The sequence below is a fragment of the Microplitis demolitor genome, chromosome 10, assembly GCF_026212275.2.
Source record: "Microplitis demolitor isolate Queensland-Clemson2020A chromosome 10, iyMicDemo2.1a, whole genome shotgun sequence".
Taxonomy (NCBI): Eukaryota; Metazoa; Arthropoda; class Insecta; order Hymenoptera; family Braconidae; genus Microplitis; species Microplitis demolitor.
In genome coordinates this window covers 14,672,536-14,687,308 of record NC_068554.1, presented here as the reverse complement: position 1 = coordinate 14,687,308, position 14,773 = coordinate 14,672,536, and the positions used below count along the sequence as shown (strand labels likewise).

The window sequence follows — 14,773 nt, the reverse complement described above, 5'->3', positions numbered from 1 at the left end:
TTTAGGATCCATCCGGAGTTCACATAGTCGACATCTTCCTTAAGTAGTGCACGATTTCTGGAAGATAGGTGGATGCCCTGTAGAGTTTCCGAGGAGGTTTAGGGAGAAAAATGGAATTCGTTGCAACGTGTGTTATTCAAAATCATTGGTATGTTAGCTCGAGATGACATATCGGAGAGTGATCTGAATGAATCGAACGGCAGAATATGAGTATTTAAAATCGAAATTATTAAATTGATCACAATAATAAAAGTTTATGAATTAAGAGCTAACAAATTATAAGATGTAACGATGAAATATGTTTAAGTATAAAATCTTATAAAATGTTGGAGATACTCGTTTTGTTTTCTTTATTATGTGCAGATAATATTTCCAATTTCATTGGGGAAGGCGAGAAGGAGTCCATTACTAGTCCTTCAAGGATGAGAGGAAGGAGTTCCTGTTCTCATCCCGTACCTGTTCCCATTCCTATTGAAGACCCATTATTCAAGAAGAGGGTTACATTTTTAATTTTATTATTTGAATTTGTAACAGGGTAATTTTCAACCTTGCCAAGTTTGGCCCCTTTATTAATTGTTGTTAATAAGGGCGCCACTGGAAGATAAGACTCGGCCTTCCAGAACCGGAGATGTTATATTAAATTAATTTCAGGGTCGTTGAATATTGTGAGAGTAAGAAAGGATGAGGAATTAAATTTATTACACACAACTTTATTAATATAATTAACAATTTTATTTAACACAACAATTTTCACCCACCGGGTTTCACTTATAATTATTTTACCACTAAGACGTCCACCGGACTTTATTACATTAAATATTTAGTCCCCTGGACTTAATAAACTTTAAGTATTTAATTGGCCCCTGGCCTGATCCCCTGGATCTATTCAAAATTTAGTCCCTTGGACTTATTGCTATAGCTTGGCCACCGGCCTGATCCCCTGGATCTTAAATAAAAATTAGTCCCCTGGACTTTATATACTATTTGGCCACCGGCCTGATCCCCTGGATCTTGAATAAAATTAGTCCCCTGGACTTTACCAAAATAAAATAGGCAACTTGCTAGATCCCCTGGATCTAATTATTTCCAAAATATTTAATAAAAATTCCCCTGGAATTATTTCATTTCACACACACACACACACGTTGAATTTATCTTTCTCTTGTCCACTGGAATTAATTCACACACACACCGAAACTGATTTATTTAACTTTTCTCACTAACAATTTAATTTTTCTTAATTTAATTACTTTCTATTTTTCCTTTTATATAATCATTTAATTAATTTATAATATTTTCCAGTAAAAATTTATCTATCCAGTAATATAATTTCTGACTCGAGTAACTGACGCTATCTCTCTCTAATTCGCGCGTCTCAGTCTGTCTCTCTCTATTTCGTGTCTTTTCTTCGCGTTAACTTTATATTTTCCTTTAACTAATTTACAAATTTTTACTAATTTTACTGACATCAATTTGTTCTACTTAATTTTTAATTAATTAATTTTCCAATATTTCCTGATCACTTTTCACAGCACTTGGTTATCTTAATCTTATTAATTCTAACATAAATATATATAAATTTTTGCTTATTAATTATTACCGATTAAATTATATTAAAATTTTATTTGATTTAAACTATTCTAATTTCTGGCTCCACGCCGAGAAATTTCTTTAGTCTTTATTATTTTTTAATTCAAAAATCTGGCCTCTCTGCCGAGAATTTTGTCAGGCGGACCGTGCAATTAATTACAAAAGGAATTCTGGCTTCTGCCGAGAATTTTATTCTATCCGGAACGACTCAGAAATGGTGACTGCCCACGAATAATAAATTCTTAATAATTATGAAAATTAATTGTTAATAAATTGTGGCTACTGCCGACAATTTATTTACCTTTACTTTTCCTCGTGACGGGTTTTTTTTCCTTCTGTCCTTTCACTGCCGATTTCCTCGTTCTTTCCAATCTCCTAACTCTCCTTTTTAATTTATTTTTTATTATTAACCGTTAGATCTGTGAAAAATTCAGTACAAATTAGTTCTTTATTTTAAATTGTATCGGCCTCCTGCCGGATACAAGAAATTCACTTAATTTATTATAATTATTGCTTCAGGAAGGTTCCGCTATAACCTCTCCAGAGCATGTATAATTACCTTTATGATTTGTGTGCAGTTCCGCTTGGTCTCGTTGCCGGTCCGTCCGACTCTGTCTAAATTCACCTCGTGCACTCACTAATATCTAAGTCCGAGACCCTTCGGCTATTTTCGTAAAATTTCCCACTCTTATTAGTTTCTAAGTAAGGAGGGAGGCTGAGTCTCCAAAATTGGCGTTTTCCGGGGACCAGTCGATAAACTAGATTACGGGGTTAATCGATTTTCGAAAACTAACCGACCGCGGGGAATTCCAGAACAATTTAAATTTAAATTATTTGAATAAGTTTAATTTTACCCCGTTACAAATTCGTTGATCAGGAAAATAAAGTCACGCATATCGATTAACTTCTTAGCAGAATATTTTATTTTTTTATCAATTCTTAGCTCAATTTCATTATAGACTATTTTTTTATTTTTTTTTTTTTATTATCTTTGCGTTAGTCTACAGGGTTGTTTTTTCTGCTATGGTGTTTATTTCCCTGTAGGGTGATAGATAGGGTGTGCTGGAACCATAGCGGAATCGCACCAAAATTGCAAATGATTTAAATTCCAATTAGGTTCGAGTCGCCCAACACAATTTTTATCGGGACGATAATTTGTTGAGAAGGGGGTTGTGTAACGAATGTGAAACTAATGTTTTAAAATATTTGAATAACTAGAAAACAAATGCCTTCTTCTCTTGTTTTTATAGATGCGCGACTAAGTCAGTTAGTCTTATATTGACATCTTAACAGCAAACATCTGTATATCAATAAACTATATATCTCTTTGCTTTTTGTTACTGCTGTTAATTGTGGTGTTATTATTTCTAATATAAGTGTGTTATTATTGTAATATATAAGTGATATCAATTTAAGATACCAGTCACTACAGTATTATAGATTTGGATCATTTATCCGCGTAAGATAAACAAATTTAAATTCCATAATTATTTTACCATTTCTGATGATAAAATTTAAACTTCAGTTTCAATTTAGAATTAAATAAGGATATTCTTTAGTTAAGTTTACGTTTACAGAATGTTCTTGGAATTGCTCGTGAGGGAGTAAAAGTAATCCTTAATGAAATGAGTGATTTTGTAAGTAATGCTTTTATACCATCATTAAATGAACTGATAAATTAAGGTATAGACGGAAAATATAATAATGCAATAGAAGAAATACAAACGAAATTAGAAAAAAATAGAAATCCCTCTCAATCTATCTTTTCAGAATTCAAGAGGTTCAAGTTACACGAAGAAACTGGATTTTTCCATTCACCTCAAAAATATATAATTAGAAACACAAGTATCGAAAAAATCCAAAGTGGTTTAATTATTTCGGAGCCAGATAATATCCATGCAGTTTACATTCCATTGATCGATTAATATTTCTTCTCATTGCATATTTCGATGACTTTGAATGCAGTAATGCTTTGGGTAGTCATGTTGTGAATAGATTGAACTGAAGAATAAATTAGGGGCAATATATGCGTTAATTTCTTGTCTACCACGGCACATTGTATCTCATTTAAGCAGCGATTTTTTCAGGTTCTTTATTTTATAGTAATAACAGAAAAATTTTTGGTAATCAGAACATTTGTAAAATCTTTACAGACGAATCGATTAGGTTAAGAACAGATAGAATAATATCGAATATTTATAAGAAAGAATACCGAATATCATTTCAATGTGCTTCAATCTTAGGCAATGTAACGGGTCCACTTATTTTATCAATTGATTGTGGTCTTGATAAAACAAGGGCCCACACATGTGTAAAACTTAAAGTGTTTTACGTACCTGTCCAGCTATGCTCAGTGGAATCTCAGGACGAGGATAGGTAGAAACTATAACTAAGAGGTAGAAACTATACCTAAAGTTACGCAAAATATTCGATTTAACAACATCTCTGAGATTATTACACTCAAAGAAGTAAATAGTTATCGGAACTATAAAAAACAGAATTGAATGGGATCTCCACTATTAACTCCAGTTTCAATAAGTGATATGATATTAGTTAGCAGTAACAGAATAATATTGTTGAGGTGACTATTTAGTAGTTAGTTTAACAGTTTCTTATTCAGCATGTACAGAAGAGAATTGTGATGACAAAAATACTTCTGTAGTTAGCAAGCCTAATTCGATAAAATTATCATCATAATATAAGTATAGTAACCACTATCAATAACTTAATGTGTTAGCTATTAAATTAGTTAAGCGCTTTCGATTATTTAAACCGCGATAAATTTGAAATCTAAAAACAGAAGTTGAAAGACGAAAGAATTCCATAAATTCAAGTAAAGAATTTATTTACTTGTTTGTGGTCTTTGTAGGACCTGTAACTTTACCTTCAACTTTTGATACTATTATAAACAAAGTGCAATACTATTTTGCGTCAGTTATTGAAATGTTAGACACAACATTCAAAATTTTTCTGACAACTTCATGCCTATTTCCTAAAGCTTGCAGTTACGTATGGATATTCATCAAAAAGTCTTATACAGAATTTCATCACAAGATAAATCATCGATCCAATAAGAAAAAGCTATAACCTTCATAGAAAACTATTGAAATACCAAGTTCGATTAATTCAAACGTTACATGGATCCACGACAATTTATCCAAGATTTAAATGCATCAGCTGCCCTTTTTGTTGCTCAGTTATATGATTTTTCTGATCCACCCCGTAATCGTGTAAATGAGATAAGAAATGGTGTAACTGAATTATTAAAGAATGTAACAGGGTATTTCTCAACCTTGCCAAGTTTGGCCCCTTTATTAATTGTTGTTAATAAGGGCGCCACTGGAAGATAAGACTCGGCCTTCCAGAACCGGAGATGTTATATTTAAAAATTTCAGGGTCGTTGAATTTTATGAGAGTAAGAAAGGATGAGGAATTAAATTTATCACACAATACTTTATTCATATAATTAACAATTTTATTTATCACTACAACTATACCCACCGGGTTTTACTTCACTTATAATTAATTTATTACATCTGAGTTCACCGGACTTTATTACATTAAATATTTGGTCCCCTGGACCTTATAAATTAATTAATTAATTGGCCCCTGGCCTGATCCCCTGGATCTATTCGAAATTTAGTCCCCTGAATTATTACTATAACTTGGCCCCAGGCCTGATCCCCTGGATCTTAAATAAAATTTAGTCCCCTGGACTTTATATTAAACAAAATATTAAATTGGCCCCTGGCCTGATCCCCTGGATCTAATTAAATTTTAGTCCCCTGGACTTTAATACTGGCCACCGACCTGATCCCCTGGATCTATTAAAATAAAAATTGGCAACTTGCCGGATCCCCTGGATCCAATTATTTCCAAAATATTTAATTAAAATTTTCTCTGGAATTATTTCGTTTCACACACACACACACACACACGTTGAATTTATCTTTCTCTTGTCCACTGGACTTAATTCACACACACACACCGAATTTAATTTATATAAAATTTTCTCACTAATATTTTAAATTTTCTTAATTTAGTTAAATTCACTTCTCTCTTTTATATAATTATTTAATTAATTTATAATATTTTACCAGTAAAAAATTTCCATCAAGTATTAGATTCTTTTCTCGAATAACTGACGTTATCTCTCTCGAATTCGTGTCTTTCTCTCTTCGCGTTAAACTTTAGATTTTCTTTTAACAATTTTCGGACGTCAACTTATTATTCTCAATTTTAAAATCTCAATCTTTCATCGCGATTTTCATAGCACTTGATTTTCAGTCTTGTAAGTTTCATCTTATTGATTTACCGATTAATTTATTATACAACAAGGACTAAATAACTATTATAAATTCTGGCCTCGCTGCCGAGAATTATTTTACCAAACACCTGGTTAATTATTATTTTATTTCTTTACAATAAATTCGGGCTTCCTCGCCGAGAATTTGCTCTATTCAAGACACAAAGTTGTTAATACTTCTAATAATTTTACTCTCAATGTAAGTTAATTTAATAATTCTGGCTTACCTGCCGAGAATTAATTTATGCACAGCCCTTCGATATTCACATTAAACTTAACACTTATTCACCGGATGATACTGTTGGCGTCTCTCTAGTTTCCCTTGGGCTTTCCTCGGTTTCCGGTCTTCTGGAGAAGGCTCACGGCAGATGGACGTCCGTTAGGCTTGTCGGCTCGACCGACTCTCCCCGATTTTGCGGCTGTCCTGTTGTTATATATTTTCAGCTCAGCCATTTTCGGAAACTTCCGGAAAATGGCCTCCCGACTTAATTAATTTTGGGACAGAAGTCCGAGCTTCTTCAATTAGCGCACCCGGCGACAAGTCGAAAAACTCTAACGGGTACTTATTTGGGGTTTCGGCTCGGGTAACTGACCAGCCGTGGGAAACCACGATTTTCCTTGATGATAAATTAAATTTTAACCCGTTACAAGAATTTAAAGAAAGAAAGAATTTGAAGAAAGTCAATAAAGAATTTGTTGAATCAATTATTGAATCGATTAAAACATTTAGGCGAATCATCTGATAATATATCTTGATTCATTATTGAATCCTTTCAACTTGTTCAGTACTGAAAGTCAAAGCTTACAATATTTTCAAAATTTTAACACATACATACCACCAATAGAAATAACAGTAGATGAAAAATTAGTTTATAAAATCAAAAATGACAATATGAGTTTAACCGTTGATGTTCTTCATGTTCAAATAGTGCCGTTACGAAAAGTTTTTATTAAATTTTTTGACTTGCCTCATATTTTTGAAGATATTTCTTTATCGAGACGACTATCGAATTAACAACGTTTTTGATAATCACAAAGGATTAGGAAAACTAGGAACCATATACGTTATTATTCCGTGTTTACCACCTCATCTGCAGTCTAAAGTAGAAAATATTTATTTATTAACATTATATAAAGCCGAAGATCTGAAGCACGTATCTTTAGAGAGAATATTATCTCATACTGTTGAAGAATTGGAATTTCTCGAGTAGTCAGACGGTATAATTATCACAACTTCGTTAGGTCAAACTCAAATTTATTTTTCGTTAGTGGAAGTTATCGAAAATAATCTCGCAATTCACTCAATGTTTGGATTCATCAGCTGTCTTTCATCACATCATCACCTATATTTAACCTCCCGAAATAAATACCATATTCACTGAATTACTATGTGACTAATATACATTGTGAAATTATCATCAGGACTTAATGAAAAATAAGCTATCTGAAACTGGTGTCGCAAGACAGTCCGTGCTAAGTAAAATCAAATTTTCAACAGCTATTGATCTTTTAACGGTTGATGTGATGCACGACATTTTAAAGGGTACCTGTGAATATGACTTGGGTTTAATTTTGAATCATTTCATTTCTTCAGAAAATTTTTTCACTCTGGATACACTTAATAATAGAATCGAAAGTTTATACTCCGGTCACGAAGCTAGAAATAATCCATGAACTCTCAAAAAAGCTCAAATTAATGAAAAGTATGTAAAAATGTCAGCCGCTGAAGCACTTTGTTTCACCAGAAATATTGGAGTACTAATTGAACGTTTGATTTCACAAAATAATCCTTGTCGGAAATTATGCATACTATTAGAAGAAATGATAGATATCGTAATATCTACAGTTATTCATTGTTACCAGTGAGATAATTTCGAGAACTTGATTAATGAATATTTGAGATCTTTGACTCTCTTATTTCCTGTACGCTTTAAACCTAAGCACCATTTCCTTATTCCTTATGCTCGAATAATGAGACTCATGGGTCCAGCCTGGAATTTGAATGCCATGAGAGGTAGTATTTAATAAAATACGATAATTTTTTACACATGTTTTTACATTTTTAGATCCAGTAAAGTATGTCTGATGATTTTATCAGTAATGTTTTTGCAAGTATGCGTAGCTATGTAAAAGGATGTTGTATATGTGTCTTAACATTGGCTTGAGAGTCAATTCGCAGCATTTTGTACTTGCACTCTCGATAAGTATAGAGACTTTTTCAGCTTGTTTCATGTTTTTGCACACTTTTTTAATTCACGTACGATTTTGCTGAACTTTCTAATATCTGCTTGGCGTATGCAATCTTTCGAATATCGTTCAAACCACACAGCAACACCATTTCTTAAAAATCGTTCAACCACTATTGAACGCTTGAGTGGCCGCCACCGCTAATCTTGTTCAATTACTCCTCAAAGTCCTTAAAGGTTAAAAATACATGCTGCGAACTATTACCAGGTCGGCGGATTACTGGTGTATTATTTTAAGCGCTAACACCGTCTTCCTCTCTATCTTCTTGGTTATTATGGTTACCAGTGGTAGGATCTTGGACACGTCCATCATCTTGACCATCTCTACCATCACGGAGTCCAAGAAAGTTATTTTCGTCGATTTCGTTATCATTTTCTTCTTCGTCCTCTTCTTCATCGTCTTCAGAAACGTGTTCTCGCTCAACCAGTAGTGCCACTGTTAGCCTAGCTAACAATTTGGATTTACGACCTATCACACGAAGATTTCGTTCTCTAAGGTTAGTCATGAGCTCGGGAACTCTCATTCGCATCAGCTGATCGTCATTCAGCATTACCGCGTTTACACCTCCTGCAACCTGATCAAGTATAACATCAACAACTCACTAATATATACTTTACTGACCACTAGTTAAACGCACTTCAGTGACACGTCTTTACGTCTTCACTTGCACGAATAAAGTCTTTAACTGCTGTGATACCGGATGAACCCCCAAGTGTGAACTATCTTACAATTTTCTATTGCCACGCTACATTCACTCTCGATAATTTATTTTTCTATCCCTAAAATTACTTTTACAACTAACTGCCAACCAACATCTGGCGACAATATGCCAGACGCATATTTTTGGCATTACCTATCCTAATCCTTACATTTACAACATCCGATCTAGTCGTCACACAAAAAATTAATACTTAAATACGGAAATACATAAGCAGTAAAAATAATACTACAACTATTCTTAAAATCCCACATTCAGCTATAAAATTACCTGAAAGCATTAAAGTTCCCATCAACGTTTGTAAAGTAGCTGTTGATTGACTAGAAAACTGTAAAAAGTCATTTTTTGTACGTTTTTTTAAATTATTTTTTTTCTTTTAATTGTTTTCTAGTGTATAGCCGTAATTACGGCCTTTTACACTTTTTGCTTTTATATCGCAAACTGCTTTACTTCTCCTCTGCCTTCCGTTGTGCGGCTGTGGCCCGACTTGTGCTTATACTGTACTGCATCATTACGGTGATGCTCTGCAACCTCCCTTGTGCAATGGAGGTGCAGTGCCTAGGGAAACCGCAGAGAAAACCTAGCTAGTACAGTTCGGATTAGGTAACGGTCCAGTGATCGATAAAATTCCCACTTTATCGATCACTGGATCTTCATCCCGCGTCTAGCGATCAGAGACCTACGTTCGAACCCGACGTGTGGCTAGGCGGTCACCCAGCCAAGTAGTGATCATGCCCGATGCTACTTAACTTCGGTGATCGTCCCAGCCACGCGCGTGCCGAACGGCTGCCTCAGCCACCCCGTTTTTTTAAATTAATTTAAAGACATAAAAATAATTTTTGTATTCTAAATCGACAATTAAGCTTATAAGTAGTTTATTCGAGATTTTTAAGCTGCCCATAAACTTACTACAGTAGAACCTCGTTAAGTCGAACCTCGATAAGTCAAAAACCTCCACATCTCGAAAAAAATTTGTGTTCCCTTCCTTTCAAACACTAAAACCTCCATTATTGGAAATCTCAACCCTCTATTAGTCGAAATAATCAGTGGGTCCCTCCAAGCCAATTCGGTACATATACTCCCTCCATAACTCGAAAAAAATATTTTTACCTCTGTATCTCGAAAATAGCAACGTCTTATTTTACAACCTTTACAACTCTATTATTTTAGACTCATTACATCTCATTACATCTTTGTTACGTGCGATGATGGAGTTATGACTGCTGGGAAATTATCTGATGACGAAATTATTGATTCAGTAGCTCAGAAAACCGATACTAATGATTTAGATGACATAGAAGACTCGAATAATACTACATCCGCTTCATGAGTTTCCATAAAAGAGGCAAGAACCGCATTGAATACTTTACCGACTTTTATAGAGCAAGCAAACTCTGAAGAACAAGAATTTTCTGCTCTTTATACCTTAGACAATGCTATAGATAGAGAACAACCGAACTGTCTAAAGCAAAAAAAAATTACTGACTTTTTTTTTGCTTATTTTTGTATTTTAAGGATGTTTTAAAGTAATGTAGATTTATACATAAACAATAAATATGTGTGTCACCTCTGCAACTTGAATTTTTATTTATTTTACCTCTCTTACTCAAAATTTGTAAGAATGAATCTCAACCTCTTTATGTCGAATCAAAATCCGCCTAAGTTGAAATTCTCTCTAAGTCGAAAACTCTATAACTCGAATTTTTAGGCGTCTCCCTTGATATTCGACTTATAGAGGTTCTACTGTATATGGTGATTTGTTGCTGAAATACTGCCAATCGAACATAAAAGAATCCTTTTTCATATGAAGGCTTAGATCTCAGCATCAAATCGTCGTACAGAGACAACGAAAAAAGAAATTATAGTTTAATAAATTTTCTCTTTGAGCTATGTATTGATATTCTTGAAAAAATTTTCCCGAGCCCGTAGACCCAAAACACCAAACCAAACAATTTCGAAAATTGTTGTCTCGAGCAATTTCTTATGATTACACAATAATCGTGGCTTAAAAATGTGTACTAAAAGATCTCCCAGCTAATGATTTTAAACTTTAAACTGCTTGTTTTAGTTTTCCGATTTGACCATTTTCACAAAAATACAGCCTTCTAAAAATCAGTTAAAGAATTTATAAGTTTTTTTTATTCCTTTGATTCGTTGGATAAGAGTAATCAAATTGACTAATCTCTTTCGTAAAATTTACTATATCGGATAGTAAATTTTACTAAAGATAGAGTCAAGTTTACTCATGCAGTTTGCATTTATTGGCATTCTCCAATAAGAAAAATTAGTAACTATAAACTAAAATTGAATTCTAAAAATATTGAAAAGTTCACAATTTTAACAGCGTTTTAACTTTTGAAGATGAATTAACGAATTTTGTCTCATATTTTTTTAGTAAAGTTTCCTGTATTTTTTTCTTCACGTACGTTAGGCAGAACCTTCAAATGATCATCAGTTTAATGATCGTTACTACGAAAAAATTTCCAACCATTATCTAATTTTTATAATCGCAAGAATGATATAATAGATTATTTATTTAAAAATCAATTTTTATTTTACGCATACAATTAATAATTTCTTCAATGACAACTCAATTAATGGCCGCAATATTACATAACTCTTCCTTTTAAGCTCCTCATTGGCGTTTCCACTAGCAGATTATAAATCATAATCTCTGATTGCTATATTTATTTATTATTTACGGCTTAGGTTTTGGGTTTATTATAAAGACACGTTGGGTTTGTACTGTAACAGAGATAAAAAAATACTCGTTAATTATGCGTACTTGAAATAACTTATTGTCGTTAATGTTGGAGGTCATAATTCAATCGTCTTTTTTTTATTATGTCTACGTCTTATGTCATTCAACCATTTGACTCAAACCAACACTGCTCATGAAAAATTATAGATTCTCTCAGCCGTGTGTATACAGCCCATAGTATTTCTTAAAGAACTTTTAAACTTTCATAAAAGGGTGTAATAATCCCGGAAATAACGTACAAGGAACCGGGCTTCATCTCAGAAAGACAAGCGAAGAAATTGTCCCCTATTAGCCAAATGGTATGTCGACTAATACATCGAATCCATGCTACGGGAGAACCTATCGAAGCTGGCACAAAGAACACCGAATGCTAGGGTTCTAAGGGCACGGACTCGGAGTCGATGCTGGTTCAGCCCTACATGCGAAAGGATCCTTAATCTGATGATTGATTCAAGGGTAACACCAATACAGTCAAAGAAAGAGATATACGACGCGGGTGTATATCCTAACAGATAAGGAAACGGCATCTTAAAAACGAGATAAGCTTTAAAAGTAGCTGGCTCATCGGTTAGCTCCGTTAGATGAATTAAGTGATTAATTATAACGCATGAAGTCGCATCAAAAATAAATGGTGTCACTTCATCTACCGAGATTCCAATTTTTGAAAATAACGTATCGAACAATAATTTCGGTAATAGCAACAATTGAAGTCTGATTTGCGAGAAAACATAGGTTAAAATTTTTTATTTATAAAATTTAATTTAATAGCACCGGCGTAGGATCGAAATATATTGCGAATTAAGTTAAATTTATTTACAACAATTTACTATATTACCAAGATTTTTTTAACTTCCCGTTGAGAAAATTGTAAATTTTCACAAATTCGGGAAGTTATTGTTGTCACCTCAATTTTCGAGATTTGAATTTTCATTAGATAGCGACGTTTTAAGGTCCTAGGAAACTATTCTGACCTAATTCAGAATGACTTCTGTGTGTCTGTATGTATGTGAACATTTATAACTATTGAACTAATTAACCAAATTAAATGGTCCTTGCGGCAACCGAAAGATATTGTCGGCCATCAACTATTCTGATTATTTCAGATTATTTGATTCAACAGAATCAAAGATATTCAATATTTATAAAAAAATTTTTTTTTTGTTTTTTTTTTTCAATTTCATAGAAAAGACTTGAACGATTGACTTTGAAATCTAATGAATTTTATAACTCGATAAAATACGTAGATTGCCATCCAACTACTTCAATTGGCTAATTTGTTCGATACTAGTTCTTGACTGCTCTCATCACTTATTTTTTATTTCATTTTAATTTATCAAAAAACAATCGATGTATTTATATACAGACAACGAAGTGACAGTTGATTGAATATACTACTTATTCCAAATACATAGTGTCAAAATTATTTACTCCTAGAATAATAATAGGGTTTGTTCTTAAGAAAGGTAATCAAGTTACTTTACGAATGTCCTTCAACACGTTTGACACGAAAATTTAAACAAGATTTGAAGAAGATGTACTTCATGATTATATTTGATGCAGATTTTATTTAGTCTTGCTTAAGATTCTTCACAAAAATTTACTCAAATCTGTTCAAATAGTCTGATGTCATTCTCAAGTGATATGTGTACAGTTTAACAATTTTAGGTCAAAGTTGCTGCAGAATTGCTTAAGATATCGAGCATCTTTTTCTCCGAGTCACTCCAGGCTCAAACGCAGTACCTATAGCAAATCCAGTGGTCCTCATTCAAATTTATAGTGCTATAAATCAATAATATTATCGGTCGATAAAATTATTTCGAACATAAAGTGGGTGCCACTACATCCACAATACTAATGCTTAATAGACGACTCATGAAAAAACGATGAGGGTGGCCACGTCCAAGAATCTTATGCAATTCTGCGGCAAATCGAAGCAAATGCATCTCAAGCATGTATCTTGTCTTACGCAAGTATTGCTACAGGTTCACTTTACGTATTTTACCTTAGACTAGTCCAACGCTGATGATGCAGACTTAATAAAGCTTGGGGATACCGATTTACGTAAGACTTCCTTAAAAATGCTACTAGGGGAGAAGTAATTTTTCGATATGTGTGCAAGGAAAAATGACCAAGCTATAGTTGTTCAGGAATCATATTCTTTCCCTCTGCTAATCATCGCTCGGAAATAAGACCCGCAGTTGACATCATGAGAAAATATATATAACATATATCCTACGTAACCAATTCGTTGCAATGATAAAAAAGTATTTTTCATAATACCAGTATTGAAACTTGAAGTTTCAGTGTCTCTACAGTTCGTCGAAACAAGCTAATTTCAAGCCGATTCTGCAAACAACTGCTAGTAAATTCGTAATTCACAAATCCCTTCACAGCGGGCAGAAACATGCGTGTTCCTTTCCTTGGAAAAAAACACAATTGTTTCTGCCCTGTGCTAGTTATATTTAATGTTCATTCGCAGCCTTATTACTTTCATTTGTTTACTTGCCACTTCAACTTAATCATTTCATTTTTTAAGTGACAGTTTTAATGAACCAAATATAATTACTAAAAAATGAGTGAAAATAATATTTTTGTATTATTTACTATTTAATAAGTGACTGTAAATCACATATTTCTTATTCTCTAACAGTTCGTCACATCATCGGGTTGAAATTAACTTGTTTCTTACTGGCTGCTGACACTGAATCTTCAAGTTTCGATGCAGGTAATCATGAAAAATATAGTGTGTGACTCAGGATAAAACACGATTTCAGACTGCGGTTGATGTCAGCCTTCGCCTGCGGCTCGGGCAGCCGACCTCACCCTAGTCTAAAATCGTCTTGTTTCATCCCTTGTCACAGAATATACTATTTCCTCCTAGTAAATTTTTTTGTGATGGTAGCAATATTGGTAATCTTGTGGTAAGAATACCAAAGTTTATTTCATAGAGTAATACGTATACTGACTACAGCAAAACTTAATTACATAATATGTACAGAACATAAAATAAACTTACCCTCACTTTATTGACAGGTATGGATTTGTGTAAATAAGAGTATTATTTAATATAATAGATGTATTATCAACAATTGAGACGAAAAATGAATAAAAATTGATCAATAATCTAATAATTAGTAGAAAAGCACACTGC

At 33.2% G+C, this 14,773-nt stretch overlaps 1 protein-coding gene across 2 annotated transcripts in view; it reads right to left on the bottom strand.

Moving 5' to 3' along the window:
- Positions 1-11,468: 11,468 nt before the first annotated feature.
- Positions 11,469-14,773, bottom strand: part of LOC103569156 (venom metalloproteinase 2) — a 79,623-nt gene continuing 76,318 nt past the window's right edge. For both annotated transcript variants that reach the window (XM_053742517.1, XM_053742518.1), the window contains one exon: positions 11,469-11,606. In XM_053742517.1, the coding sequence (XP_053598492.1) occupies positions 11,567-11,606 (40 nt within the window). In that variant the 3' untranslated portion in view covers positions 11,469-11,566. The remainder of the gene's footprint in view (positions 11,607-14,773) is intronic.